The sequence below is a fragment of the Mytilus californianus genome, unplaced genomic scaffold (assembly GCF_021869535.1).
Source record: "Mytilus californianus isolate M0D057914Y unplaced genomic scaffold, xbMytCali1.0.p SCAF_8, whole genome shotgun sequence".
In the NCBI taxonomy this organism is placed as follows: Eukaryota; Metazoa; Mollusca; class Bivalvia; order Mytilida; family Mytilidae; genus Mytilus; species Mytilus californianus.
In genome coordinates, this window is record NW_026262734.1 from 32998677 (window position 1) to 33015247 (window position 16571).

At 31.9% G+C, this 16571-nt stretch overlaps 1 protein-coding gene across 2 annotated transcripts in view; it reads left to right on the plus strand.

Moving 5' to 3' along the window:
• The window catches only part of LOC127711778 (proline dehydrogenase 1, mitochondrial-like), a 52040-nt gene extending 46775 nt beyond the window's left edge, over positions 1-5265 (plus strand). For both annotated transcript variants that reach the window (XM_052217903.1, XM_052217904.1), the window contains one exon: positions 1083-5265. In XM_052217903.1, the coding sequence (XP_052073863.1) occupies positions 1083-1291 (209 nt within the window). In that variant the 3' untranslated portion in view covers positions 1292-5265. The remainder of the gene's footprint in view (positions 1-1082) is intronic.
• The last annotated feature ends 11306 nt before the right edge of the window (positions 5266-16571 follow it).

Genomic DNA, 16571 nt, shown 5'->3' on the forward strand with positions numbered 1-16571 from the left:
GGTAAAGATTGCATAAAATGCAATCAAAACCCTATGGTACCAACTTGATATCTAAATCTTCCAAGGTTTATCACTACCTTTGAGATACATAAAATATAGTGCATTGATCATAACATTCTATACATCCCATCCATGAACATTTCCAGAAATTTATCAATGTATTCAAGTTACAAAATGATGTTATACTTGTCAAGAAAATCACATAACTTTTGCAAGGTGCAGGAATCTAATATCTGTTCTAAAAATATCAATGATGTCATTGTTAACGTCATCTTTAAAAATTGGAGTTATCTTCCTTTGTCTAGAATTGTAGTTGAATCAACTACAACCAATGCTTTATACAATGCAAGTTTTAATTTTACTTCCCACTGACAAATTAAAGCAATTTTTACCCTTCAGTGCTTACAAGCACTTTGATTATCTTTATACTTCAGACTTGTATTGGTTTACTATGAACTAAAAATTGCTTACAGGAGAAACTCAGCAGTTACATTTACTTTAAAGGAAAAATGTTTAACCCCGCCACATTCTTTATGTGCCTGTCCCAAGTCAGGAGCCTGTAGTTCAGTAATTGTCATTGGTTCATGTCTGTGATTTTTTTATTTCGTAAATTGGTTTGTTATAAATTAGGCTGTTAGTTTTCTCAATTGAATTGTTTCATATTTTTCATGTCTGGGCTTATTTTACTCGACTAAAGGGTATGGGTTTTTCTCATTGTTGAAGGCCATACAGTTGCCTATAATTGCTTACATCCACTTCATTTGAACTTTGGTGGATAATTGTCTCATTGGCAATCATACCACATCTACTTATTTTTATATTGTCCATTGCCAATATATTGGTACTGCAAGATTGACTTTTAGAAACACAGTATTATGTCCAAAATGTTAAGCAGCAAAACACTTTGAAGATGTGGGAACAACATCAGAAAAACACAATCTTATGGCACTCATAAGAACATTACTCATCTTCAGATTGTAGTAATTTTACTTTCCTTTTTCTTAATTTACCTTTTGCTATATGAGCTAATAGCACTGGCTATTTAGAAGGATTTCATGTTTACATTTTTTTTTTTTATATAGGTCAAGCTGGCTATTCAGTGTACAAGTACGTGCCCTATGGTCCTGTGGAAGAAGTTCTGCCATATTTGTCTCGCAGAGCAATGGAAAATAAAGGAATACTAAAAAAAGTGCAGAAAGAGAAATCTCTATTGTGGAAAGAATTAAAAAGAAGAGTAAAAGCAGGTCAACTTAGATATAATCCATTAGAGAACAACTCTCCTGTTGGATGAATGTTAGGAAACTTCAACGCTGAAAACAGAATTCATTTCTACGGATTCCGAACATATTTTGTGTATCGTAAATATTTTAACGTACTACTTCTTTGTGAAAAAACCTGAAACATACTTCAATGACTTTCAATCAAAATTTGTACTCAAATTAACATTTACATTTTTAAAAACGGGCAAAAGTGTCAAAAATTAATCTCATAGAATACTCAGATGATAATGTTGTAAGACTGTCTGTGATATTTTCATTTTATATTTGTTTATGTTGAGTCTTTATTTTTGTACAATTAATGAAAATCTTGAAAGGTAAAATATTATAGTACAAGGAAACTTAAACATATCTAAACCAGACCATTTCATAAATTGAAATATTATGTTCAGATAAAAGGATGTGTTGATTTACAAAAGAATATTCATAGTATATCCTAATACAAAGGTGACCTTTGGCAGGTTATCTCTTTAGGTAGGTTTTAGTGTAGACAGGGTTCAATGATTTTGATTGTTTGCTAAGGTAGAGACAACCATTGTAGAACTCTAATGACTGAATTTTAATCACATGTAGTATTAGAATAATATGTTTTTATAAAGACAACCATATATGCATTTAACTAGACTGTTAGATTATGTACAAAAAACAAGGGTAAAGATATATTTTGCCAAGAATGTATAATGCAAATTATACCGCAGTGGAGGAGGGGGGCTTTAAGTTATACCCTTGTCCATCTGTACGTCCCAATATTAGTTAATTTTAAAAGATGTTAATGGTATGCTTAAACATTTTTTGTAATATTTTTTTGTTAAAACATAAAATTTCAGTTTTTTTATTTTTAAATCTTTTTTTTGTTTTTTTTGGGGCATAGTATTGTTTTATTAAAATTAATTTATATAATATCTCAATTTACATTTGTTAATCTGCATTTTATACCTTATACTGTTGTCATTTGAAATATTTTCTATGTAAGATATATGGCGGGGGGTATGGTAGGAGAGGTGTCATCCCAAATTCCTGTAAAAAAAAAACACCCTGAATCCTGAACTCCAGAAAAAATAAAGCATTTTTTCCCTGATATCGAAAAATAATTCCAGAGTCCCGATAAGTGTTAATCCCCAATTCCCGCTAAGGTCAAATCCGAACATCCAAAAAAGGTCCTTCCACCTGTCAAAGATATTTCCTCAGAGAAAAGTAAATTTTAAATCTGCAGTAATATATTTTTATACTGAATTCCTCAAATGGGAGAGGTCTTTATCTGCTAATCTGAATTTTTAAAATACATTCTATTTAAAGAAATCTTTTGTGAAGGATGTATTGAATCTTGCAGTTTCACTTTTTCCTGATAATTTGCAAATCTTCCTGACTTTTCAATACACAATTTGCAAAATATTATGAAATCTCTCTTCCATGTTTATTAATTAAATTATCATCTGTTTGTTATTTTTCTGCTATTATCAGGGTTTTCACTAAGATGAGTCCTGGAATTTAGGGGCCAGCTGAAGCTAGCCTCTGGGTGCAGGTCTTTCTCACTGCATTAGTGGCCTTGGGCTGTTTTCTGCTCTTTGGTCGAGCTGTTTTCTCTTTGACATATTCCCATTTCCATTCTTGATTATATTATAAAATCTGTCTAGACTCATCATTTTCTTAACTTGTGAGTCCAAAGATGTATCAAGATTGCACAATGTTGTATCTGCTTAGCCAGGGTTTCATCATTTTATAGCAAAAGTTTTAAGAATTAATCTAAATTTGGTATAATTTCCTTGCTCTTTTTGTCATGGAGACTTGATGGATAATAAATCATAATGAAAACATTTTTTTTTTCTCACTGTTTGCCATGGGCAAAAATGGTGAGGTCTGGGCTATCCTACAAAAATCTTTGGTAAGAACCCAGATTATTTTTAGTATTAGTAGATTTCTTTAATCCTTTTACATTGAATGTCAAGCTCATAGATATTTCATAGTTTTTTTTCCACATTTTTTATTTATTCTATATACTGCTGTAATCATATTAAAACTATAAATTTAGGAAACACAGCCTTTGAAGTAGCAGTAGCAACTATCTGTAATCTGTTTTGTATTTTTATGCCCCACCTACGATAGAAGAGGGGCATTTTGTTTTTCGGTCTGCGTCCGTTCGTTTGTCCATCTGTCCCTCTTCAGGTTAAAGTTTTTGGTCAAGTTAGTTTTTGATGAAGTTGAAGTCCAATCAACTTGAAACTTAGTACACATGTTCCCTATGATATGATCTTTCTAATTTGAATGCCAAATTAGAGTTTTGACCCCAATTTCATAGTCCACTGAACATAGAAAATGATAGTGCGATTGGGGCATCCGTGTACTATGGACACATTCTTGTTTACTATGTATTTAAAATGTATGCTGATGAATCTCATATCATATAAACTGTTTTACATGTTCTGTTTTGTAATTATTAAAATACATGTAATGTTTTGTAAGGCTTTATTGTTTTTATTATGTTGTTACGACTGTCACAGAATGCAAGATATAGGTATTCTAATGCATTAGTGACATCTTGAACTAATTACTGTAAATACGGAAATTATTGCGTGCATTTATTATTGGGATTTTTTAAGAAAGAACAAAAATTCGAGTTTGATTAATGTGATTTTAGGAAAAGCTACATACAGATACATGAAATCAGAAAGCGGGTTCTTATTATTGCAATACTCAAGTAGTTGCATTATTCCAATTAATAAAAACCTTGCAATAATTTCTGAATTAACAGTATTGAGCTAGATATTTCCTATAGTATAGACCAATCTCAAATGGGTTTTTTTTATGAATGAGTTACACCCGTTGATCAGTGGTCAATTGGCGTGAATGTCGAAATTTGAAGTAATTGAACAATAGACTCTTGCTGTGACATGAGAACAGTAGGATTGTGAAATGAGACGAAAATGCAGGAATGTGATAGTTGTCTATGTGCTTGGCATATGTCTATTGTTCTCAACCTCATGTTCATGGTTTAATCAATGACTTACTTAAGTCGACTTTGAATGTTCATGATTAGGCCAATACCTAGTTCTTTATTGTGATATAAATGGTCCATATCATCAGTTTAGTTGTGTGTGTTATCTAAATTCAGTTACTTGGCTTTGACCACTTTTCATCATTCAATATGCTTATACTTTTTGTGCTTACTAAGTTTTGTATATAATCATTTCAATTTTTAATGGACTTTTTTTAAGGACCAAGTGATAAATACAGACTTATTGCAATCTGTAGATTTTTTAAAATTTAACACATACAAGTACTATGGCTTGTAAAGTAACAATATCTTTTACACTTTACCAGTTCTTGACAATTTAGTCAAATTAGATATGAAAAATTGGTAGCTGTAACCTACATTTTACATTCCTAATTTATATAATTCTTTACATGTCCTTTTGTGTTCATTTCATGTTTCAGAATTGTATGTGGAATGTTTTGCATTTTCTGTTTTATTTATATTTATTTAGTGTTTTCTTTATAAATATGATGAAGATTTTGTTTGCAACATACCCATAGTTTTTAGCTCACTTGTTCTGGGTTAGCTATTGCTTTTTTTTTTCTAATCAAAAGATATTTTTTACAATTATGACACAGCAGAATCAAGATGCATGTAAAACTTTTAAAGTAGCACATGTTCATTTTCCCACCTTATTATAGTCAACAAAGGAAAGGTATGATATGGCCACTTAAAATTGAAAATAAATCAACAAAAAAGTTTAACAAAAAATACCGAGCGTCAAGTACAATTAATATAATTTTGAAAGTCTAATTAATTTTAATATTTTTTAAATTTCAGTTGCCAAATAATGACTCTTATCATATCTCCTTTGTTTTTAGTCATATAAAAATGTTTTATAAGATGATACGAATCTTAATGAATATTTTTGTTCGATTTACAGAACTTTTATCTTCGTTTTGTAATAGATACAGTTTATAAAATTGTTATGTTTGTTAATAAAAGCTTACATACATATTTGTCATTTATGTTCCATTTTTAGCTCCCCTTGCACTGAAAGGCCCATTAGATCTGTAATTGTCAACACTTATTATTAAACTTCAAAATTCTTCTCTTCTGATTTGCACTTTACTTAGCTAGAATCTTCTTTAGGGGTCTTCTTTTCAAGTTGTCACTGATTTTTGACAACTTTGATTACTAAACCTGCAAGGACCAAATGATCCTTTGGCAGGCCTGTCTGAAATATGTTGGAGTCCTTCAGTTGGCCATCCTAAACAGCCTGTGAAATAGAAAATGTTTGAAAAATTATACCCAGAGTTCAGATTCCAATTGACCAATTTGAACAAGATTTGATGGAGACTGTTCTATGGTGGTTCACTTTCAGAATACCATCTTAAAACTTTAAAGAGCAAGATTGGTTCCTCTAAAGCACATTGAATAAAAAAAGAGAATATACCTTTTAAAGATCTCTAAAATCACAACGTGGGAGGGAGGGGGTGGATGGGGGTATGTTGAAGCATATCTCACCTGAATTACAGTGGCTACCACCAGTTGAGCTTTCTTGGTGCACATTCATCCCTGTTTTTGGGGTTGGATTCACATTGCTCAACCTTTAGTTTTTTGTGTAATAGAAAAGGAAGAATATGGGGTATCCATCCACGACACAAAATCAGTATATCTTATTAAAAAACAAAAAGCAGAGGAACAGCGCTTTTATTGCTGTTCTTTATCTCAAGGTCACAGTAAGACAGTATTTTTAAGGACTTGTTTCTTCTTTTATTTTTTATACAACCGCAAAAATTTTGCGGTCGTATATTGGTATGACGTTGCCAAAATTAAACTTAGTTTGATTTTAACAAAAATTGAATTCTTAGGGTTCTTTGATATGCTGAATCTAAACATGTATTTAGATTTTTGATTATGGGCCCAGTTTTCATGTTGGTCCAAATCGGGGTCCAAAATTAAACTTTGTTTGATTTCAACAAAAATTGAATATATGGGGTTCTTTGATATGCTGAATCTAACCATGTATTTAGATTTTTGATTTTTGGGCCCCTTTATCAACTTTGTCCACATTTAGGGCAAAAGGGTCCATAATTAAACTTTGTTTGATTTCATCAAAAATTGAATTCTTGGGGTTCTTTGATATGCTGAATCTAACCATGTATTTAGATTTTGGATATTGGACCATAATAGGTGAATGTCCAATTTAAAATTTTTAAGTTCTTAGACCACATTCATTCTGTGTCAGAAACCTATGCTGTGTCAAATATTTAATCACAATCCAAATTCAGAGCTGTATCAAGCTTGAATGTTGTGTCCATACTTGCCCCAACTGTTCAGGGTTCGACCTCTGCGGTCGTATCAAGCTGCGCCCTGCAGAGCATTTTATTGGCATTGAGTTGTTTGTCCCCCTTCAGCTTTGATTTTTATTAGCTCACCGGGGCCCAAAGGGCCCCATGTGAGATTATGCCATCACTTGACAACTGTCGTCGTCTGTCGTCATCGTCTGTTGTCGTCGTCGTCTGTCGTCGTAAACTATTTCAAAAATCTTCTCTGAAACTACTGGCCCAAATACCTTCAAACTTTAACTAAATGTTCCTTAGGGTATCCAGTTTATAAATTGTATCCGAAGTTTTGATCCATTGACAAACATGGCCACCATGGCTAAAAATAGAACATAGGGGTCAAATGCAGTTTTTGGCTTATATCTCAAAAACTAAAGCTTTTAGAGCAAATCTGACATGTGGTAAAATTGTTCAATTGGTCAAGATCTATCAGCTCTGAAATTTTCAGACGAATCGAACAACCCATTGTTGGGTTGCTGCCACCAAATAGGTAGTTTTAACAAAATTTTGAAGTTTTTTGTTATTATTTTGAATATTATTATAGATATATATAAACTGTAAGCAGCAATAATGTTCAGCAAAGTAAGATCTACAAAAAAGTTAATATGACCATAATTGTCAATTGACCCCTTAAGGAGTTATTGCCCTTTAAAGACAATTTTACACAATTTGTTCATCAAGTTTGCTAACATTTAAAAATATTCTCCTCTGAAACTACTGGGCCAATTACCTTCAAACTTTAACTAAATATTCCTTAGAGTATCTTGTTTATAAATTGTATCCGAAGTTTGTATCCATCGACAAACATGGCCGCCATGGCAAAAAATAGAACATAAGGGTCAAATGCAGTTTTTGGCTTATATCTCAAAAACTAAATCTTTTAGAGCAAATGTGACATGGGGTAAAATTGTTTAATTGGTCAAGATCTTTCGGCCCTGAAATTATCAGACGAATCGAACAACCCATTGTTGGGTTGCTGCCACCAAATTGGCAGTTTTAACAAAATTTTGCAGTTTTTTGTTATTATTTTGAATATTATTATAGATATATATAAACTGTAAGCAGCAATAATGTTCAGCAAAGTAAGATCTACAAAAAAGTTATTATGATCAAAATTGTCAATTGACCCCTTAAGGAGTTATTGCCCTTTAAAGACAATTTTACACAATTTGTTCATCAAGTTTGCTAACATTTAAAAATCTTCTCCTCTGAAATACAGGTGAGCGATTCAGGCTCTTGAGAGCCTCTTGTCTTAGGTTCTTTTGACTTTTTATTAACCATTGGGCATAAAATAGATTTGTTCAAAGGATCTTATCAAATAAATGTTGCCACCATTACCAAAATTGTCGAACATGAAGAAAATGATTTTCAATGGTGGACAGCTGTTCAACTCCAAATGTTTGAATCTCCATGATTCAAGACAAATTTTGTGAATCAATTTAACAGAAAAAAACTAAATATTTGACAAAAATCACAAACTAATCAAGAGCATCTATGATCAACAGTAATGGCATACAAATGACGAAAAGGTGTATTTTAAATCGTAAACACTAATAAAAACAATTAAAATCCAGATCCCGAGTCCACACATCACTAACTCAGTTCTGAAAATGCTCTTTTACTTTCTTTTCAAGATCCTTTGGAATTAGTTGTAATGATACTTAATGGTACATTGGAAAATTTGGATGCAGAAATTTCATTGGTTGATGTAATAATTATTAGAAAGTAGATGAGAACTATATTAGATCCATGTAAGAGAGGCATGTATGCAGGATCTTTATTTCCATCAGATTGTTTTGGAATGGCACATAAACACTGTTTCATGAGCTAGTGTTATCATATGTACAAGCCCTTTTAGTATGCAAGTACAACACCTTATAGAGCCTACTGATGTAAAATAATTCTTTGCCTGTCTTCCAAACCCATTCGCCCCCATCCTATCGATTGTCGAGCTTACACGAGTCAACACTCCATAGCCCACAAATGAATCTATGAAGCATTCATAGGGGTCCTGAAACATGAGGAGGTATTATACGGCTAGATAAGTTATGATCTGTTAAAAACAGGGTCCCTGTTATGTCAAAAATCTTTTTTTATTGTTATTAAGAAAGGGGCTCGGAATATGATGTGTTGCGTTTCTATAGGAAATAAGTATATATATCACCCCAAATAAAAAGATGACATACACAAACGTACTTTTCGATTGCATCATGTAGGTTTATAAAACATTCACTGTTTAACTCTTAAATTATCACAAAAACAATTTACTTGTAAGACATAGAAGAAGTTGGAGAAGCAGATTTATTTAGTCTTATTATATTCCAAATTACCAGAATTACCCCTCAAGATATAAAAGATTCAAATAAATTGGGGTTTTTTTTCTAAAAAAAAATTAAAATCAAATCAACTGTTTTAGAACGGAAGTGATTTATCACACAAACAACTTACTTGAAGAAGGTGGGAAAGCAGATTTATTTAGTCTTATTATATTCCAAATTACCAGAATTACCCCTCAAGATATAAAAGATTCAAATAAATTGAGTTTTTTTTTCCTAAAAAAAATTAAAATCAAATCAACTGTTTTAGAACGGAAGTGATTTATCACACAAACAACTTACTTGAAAAAGGTGGGGAAGCAGATCTATTTAGTCTTATTATATTCCAAATTACCAAAATTACCTCTCATGATATAGAACATCAAAGACCATTCATCTTTTGTGGGGGCGTGACTTACTGATGTGTAGTGATTCCCATAGGACAAAATGGTCAAATTAATGTTTAAACAATGCCAATCTACACTGTTTGCTAATTTTGCTACTTGGTTGATATTTGGTATAAAATATCCATGTAATGAAAGAGATTTGTCTACCGACTCAGAATATGATTAAGCAGATATATCAATAGTAACATAATTTCAGGAATAAATAAAATAATATTTTTTTCAACTAACTTATATGAATATACCATTCAATAAATTTATACACAAGAACATTTTTCTTATTATAGTTTTATTTTTTTATTTTAAAGACTGAGCTTGAATGGTTAAATGAGAGTAAAATGACAAGGAGGAATTTAATTATCTCCTTTTGTTCAATAGGTTATCCGATAAGATTAACAGATAAATATCCACTTATTAATGTTAAACATTTCCTTAAAAGTATAAAAAAATAATTCAGATAGTATGGCTATCACCAGGAAATTAAGGATTTCAAGAATTCAATATATCAGTTAAGCCCTATCAAACTAAGGAGTAAAAACCAAGTGGTAAAAACAAGCTATTTCAGACAATATATATCTGGATTCTACACAAATAAAATTCTGTTCTGTTCAATATGGCTCTATCCAAACCACAATTAGGAATACAGTCTCCAATCCAGTGTCAGTTATGTGAAAGGGATCCTAAAATTTCATGGAAATGTTTAGAATGTGACTTACGGATGTGTTGTGCATGTAAGAATAACATTCATCCGAAAATTTAAACTGCTGAAGAACATAATATCATAGCGATCAAGGATATTGGGAGTTCCTCTAGCAATGTTCCTTTAAAGGTTAATATGACTGTTGTCGAAACATATCAATCCAAGGTAGAATGGGTTAATGAACTAGCAATATCCTTAGATGGTTCATTGTGGATTAGTGACGGACATTACAAAAAGAGAATAAGATTATTCACTTCCCGTACAGGTTTGCAGAAAGTAAAATGTGAAGGAGATAAGCTGAAGTTTTAACATTGTCGTTTATGACATTGCTGTTACCCTGGTAATGACTTAATAATAGCTACTGATGTATCGAAACCGAAACAGATCAAAAGCGGAACAAATAAAATTGTTGACACTGTTTATGACTTGAAGCCATCCTCTCCTTTATCCATTCACATAACCAGAAAAAATAAGATAATAGTAGGAACAAGTAGAGACACGGTGATAGTAATGGATCATGATGGGAACTGTGAGAATGTGTATGGTAAAGGTCATACTAAAGATAAACCGCAACTAGCAATGATAATATATTTGCTGTTGATAAGAAAATTAAGAATGAAATAAAAGTGGTAGTATATACTGGGTCATGAAGACATTATTAATACCTATTCTGGACATGCAGTCATCATCAGTGAAGTTAGACAATTTAAACCATATGATTTAACAACCACGCCTTCTGATAATGTCATAGTTGCGGATGGACGCAATACTCTTCATATATTAATTTCCACTGGATATCTGGTTACTTACATCAATACTGAAGATATCGGAATTACATATCCATATTCCATTGGACTTGCAACAGAAGAACAATCTTGTATGCTGTATATATGAACTTTTGGGAAAATATATAAATTGAACTTGATAGGTTGTTAATAAACCATATGATAACTTTTAAGCTCGCTGTAGCTCTAGAGTCATGTGTTGTTCAATAAATTTCTAAACAATCGTCAACAAGTTTTGATTAATTTGGAGATATTATTCAAATGTTATTATATCGAATGCACTCATGATTTTATATAAGATTGGGATTTTCATTATTGTTATTGCCAAATATTCCCCGATAAATACTGATGAATCCATCGTGATTCGTTTCCAATCAAAACTTAGCAAGAAGCTAATGTTTAAACCACAGAAAAAATTGTGCACGACCCATTTTTCACCGTCACTTGCAATGGAAATACAATTGTGTATGCTCTTATCACGAGAGTATATTAATTCACTATAACTTTTAAATTTTACCGGCTACAGAGCAACTTAGAATGGACTTTTTCTAGAAACAAATTGATTTTGATTATTACTCAGCAAAGTGCAATCGACTATTAAGGGTCGATTTTGGTTTTCACAATTTAGTTATTCAAATCTTTAAGTTAAAAAACAACATTTCAGTTCACCATGATGGCTGGTGTGAATTCATCTAAAGACCATTGATTTATATGATGTATGTCCAAGTGTCCACTCTTTCCAAGAAAATAGGTATTCTTCTACAAATACTCCAACCAAATTAATTTCCAAGTTCACAATTCCAAGTATGACTCCAAGAATTTTTTTCTTTCAAAGAAATTACCATGCCAGGTCACCAATAAAACGAAAACACAGAAAACGAAATAGTCAAACAATATCAGCAACATATATCAAGCCCTCAAGAAAATCTTACAGATCTCCGCTGTAGATCGATAAAAATTAATCTTATTTTCTCTGGGTTAGTTTTTCATCAGAATGAAAACGTAGAGGAAAAACTAAGAAGCTTTATACTAAACGAACTTAATATAGAATATAGGATACATTTCGGCAACGTACACAGGTTTGGGAAACCAATTATCGCACGTTTCATCTATAGAAAGGAGCTGGAAGATGTATTACAACATGCCTATATGTTGAAAAAAAATGTATGGAATTAATGATTAGTTCCCGAAGGAAATTGAAGAAAAGTAAAAAAAACTGATCATCTGATGAAAAAAGCAAAAAAAGATGGAAAGCAAGCGTCTCTTGTAAGAGACCGCCTTTTTATAAACGGGACCAAATGGAGACATTCTGCTGACATCAGCCGACAGAGATAACCAGTGTAGTCCACCAATACCACCGAGATCATTTAAAAGAACTCGATTTAACTCAGCCGCATCATAACTTGTATTAAATATGGAAACAGAACCAACGCATAGTAATGCAAATAAGCATTCATAATACAGCCCAGGAAAATACTCCCATCCGTTTTACAATAATGGACATGAAAAGAATATATGTAAAACAAATGTGAATCTGAAAATTTATCTCTTAGCTGTTGCGGGGTAAAATCATAAAGTAAATTTCCGGATTTTATAGAACTAGTACAAAACAATGATATTATATGTCTAGTAGAAACAAAAACGGATGATTTGGATTTTATTGATATTCCCGGTTATAAATTTCATATGAAAAACAGAAAGAAATGTGCAAAAGTCAGGTCAGGGGGTGTAGCCTTAGGCTATGAAACAGAACTTAATAACAAGGTAACCGTCCTCCTATCTTATATCAAATACGCTCTTTGGTTTGAAATATCGTCTGAATTAGTTGGAGAAGATATTGTTTTTGGAAAAGTGTACATTCCCCCAGAATATACATCTTATTCCTCAGTTGACTGTTACAATGAAATAGAAAATGAATATTTAAAATGTTCACAAAATTATAGATATATTGCATTACTCGGTGACTTTAATAACCGCGTTAGTAATGACGACGATTTTATCGTTGATGACGAATATTCATTTGGAAATGAAGCCCTTGAATTTACACCAAAAGATTTTCTAGTTCTGAATATGCTAGATATCCCATTAAAACGTAGCTCCCTCGATAAAGGAAAATACCACTATGGTAAAAAAACTTCTCGAATTTTGCAAATGCAACAACTTTTTCGTTTTAAATGGTAGAATTGGTGCAGATAGGAATATCGGGAAACTTACTTGTAGGAATGCAAGTACCGTTGATTTTTGTTTAAGTATTAATTGTAAATTATTGAGATTTTTTAAAGATTTTGAAGTCCTCGATTTTAGTAGCCTTTATTCCGACGTCCACTCGCCAATACCAATTACTTTATTCGTTGACAAGAAAATGAGAAAGAATCTCAGCAAGAATAATCTCTGCAATCTGTCGAAAATATAAAACAGTGGGACCAAAATAAATGTCAAGATTTTTATAATAATATATGTAAAGATAAAAGTAAATAAACTTTCTGAAGAGATGGTCTTTTATAGCTGACTATGCGGTATGGGCTTTACTCATTGTAAAAGGCCGTACGGTAACCTATAGCTGTTAATTTCTGTCATTTGGTCTCTTGTGGAGAGTTGTCTCATTGGCAATCATACCACATCTTCTTTTTTTTTTATATCTGTAAAGAATTCTGAACGTCATAAATCTAAGATGAATTACTTTGTTAACACCCTTGGTGACATACGTTTAGGGTCTGCATTATATATAAATATAAATCATAACCTTAACAGGAGTAATAAAAATAAAAAGGCCAATAGCAGTAAAGAATGGTTTAATGCAGAAAACACTATCGAAAGCAAAAATGAAATTACAAATCAAATAAAACTAATGAAAACCTTCGTGAGATGAAAAAAATTATAAAAAACAATTGAACAAAGCTCTAAAAGTACATACAAAGAAAATGTCTCGAGAAGTAGAAAAAAACTAAAATCCGAAAACACAAAGGGAGTATTCGAAATTGTTTAAACGTGGAAAAGATAACAAACAGTCTGAAATTCCAATATCTAAACTTTTTGATTGTTTCAAAGATTTAAATACCGCTCCTGAGAACGAAAACGAAGGTCAAGTAAACTCACTTCCCATTGATCATGATCAGACGAATCTTGCCAACATGAATGAAAACCTAAATAGGGAAATAGGAAGACGACATTCTAGTTTGCATTAAAAAATTAAAAAATAACAAGGCTTATGGCGCTGATTTAATCATTAATAAGTATAAAACAGCAACTTTTAATATATTCATCGATATATATATTCAACTGTTTAATTTAATACTAGAAACAGGAATAATTCCTGATAATTGGCTAATTGGTGATATTAAACCATTCTATAAAAAACAAAGGTAGTAGACAAGATCCCAAAAATTATTGGCCAATAACATTTTAAGTTGTTTAGGAAAATTGTTTACCGCAATCCTCATGCAGTGATAGACTTACAGAGTTCTCTGATGAATTTTCAATTTTATGTGAAAATCAGTGTGGGTTCAGAAAACATTATTCCACATTAGATAATTTGTTTGTATTGCACTCTTTTGTTTTCATATTTTACAATAAAAAAAAGAAAGAGATGTACTGTGCATTTGTAGACTTCGAAAAGGCGTTTGACACTGTCTGGCGGGACGGGTTATGGTACAAACTTTTAGTAAATAACAAGAATGGGAACATGTTCAACGTCATAGTTAACATGTACAAAGATACAAAATCCCGAATCGTTTATAACAACGAAGTATCAGAATATTTTCCATGCATAAATGGAGTACGACAAGGGGAAAATCTATCGCCTTTTCATTTTGCCATTTACCTAAATGATCTTGATAATTTTATAAAAAGCTGTAACGTTAACGGCCTAACCTCATTAAGCGAAGAGTTTATTGAAAAATTAGAAATCTATATTCAATACTATACACGGACGATACTGTTATTATGACTGAAACCCCTCTGACTTGCAATATCAGATAAATGTGTTCTCAAGCTATTGCAAAAAATGGAAACTAAAGGTAAATGTAGACAAAACAAAAATAGTAATATTTTCGAGAGGAAGAATTCCAAGTGGAATAGAAATTTCGTTATAGGGGGAAAATTATAGGACAGTTAAAGATTTTAACTATCTGGGAGTTTTACTTAACAGCAATGTAAACTTTAAAAAAGAAAAGGAAGAGGCCTCTCGTAAAGGCCTAAAAGCCATGTATGAGGTTTAAAGCTAGGAAGATTACACAATTTGTCTTAACAATACAGTTGGACCTATTTGATAAAATGGTCGTGCCGGCTTTTTTGTACGGTTGCGAAATAGAGGGATCAGGTGTCGTGGGCCTCAATCCTTTTGTTGTCTGGGGCACTTTAAGATTGAAGTCACGCTTTTACTAATTTCAATTTTATTCTACTGCCATAAAAAAAAAACCACATGTATGGCAGACGACACTAACTGCTCGCCGCCGACAAGCATAAGAAAGATATACAGTCCCGTAAAATAGCATAAAACATGCTAAATTATGGCCTACATTTCTGATAACCAGAAATATCAAATAGAGGTATATAACACAGGTAACAACGATATCATTGAAAGGGTTCACTTAAAGTTTTGTAAGATGCTTTTACATCTTAAATCGTCAACACCGTCTTTTATGGTATATGGCGAACTTGGAAGGTTTCCTCCCGAAATACAAACAAAAACAAGAATTGTATCATTTTGGACAAAGTTAATTGAGGGTAAAAGTTCGAAACTGTCCTCTATAACATACAAACTGATTCATCAATGAATATTGTCAATAATGTATGTAGTCTCCATGGTTATCGAGTATAATGAGTATACTCAATAATTGTGGATTGGCATATGTATGGAACACACAAACTTTTTAACAAAGGATGGTTGTTCAAAGTATGAAAGATCAATATGAACAAAATTGGCATAGTGAAATGGAAAACTCGTCAAAATCACTTTGTTACCGGCTATTTAAACAAAAACTTGAATTTGAGAGTTTTTTTTAATATTTTAGAAACCAACGAAATATTAGAACTCTTCAAGTTTAGGACAACAAATCACAAGCTACCCATTGAACAAGGAAGATGGCAAAATATCCAACGTGAAAAACGAATTTGCACATTATGCGACTTGAATGAAATTTGGGAAGAATTTAGTGACATAATGTCTTGCAGGAAATTTGCCAACATTCGAAATTAATTAATTAAAGAAAAATTTTCAAAACGTCCAAATACACTTAAATTTGGAGATCTTACATGTATGACCTGCAAAAGAAAATCGAAACTTTCGAAACTCCGTAAATTTATTAAAATTGTTAATAAAGGGTTGTGTGATCCGATAAAATGCCTCGCCGAGCGCAGCCTGATACGACCAAGGAGGTCGAACCCTGAAAAGTTGTGGCAAGTTTGGACACAATATTCAAGCATGATACTGTCTGAATTTGAATTGTGATCAAATTTTGACATAATATAGGTGTCTGACACATAATAAATGTGGTCAAAGATCGTAAAAATTTGAAATGGGACATTTAATTTACCTACTATGATCTGATATCCAAAATCTAACAACATGGTTAGATTCAGCATATAAAAAAAAACACCAAAAATTTAATTTCGGACCCTTCAAACCTTAATATGGACTCATTTGAAAACAGAGCCCAAAATAAAAAAAAAATCTAAATACACAGTATGATTCAGCATATCATAGAGCCTCAATTATTTAGTTTTTGATGAAATAAAACAAAGTTTAATGTTGGACCCTTTGGACCGCAATG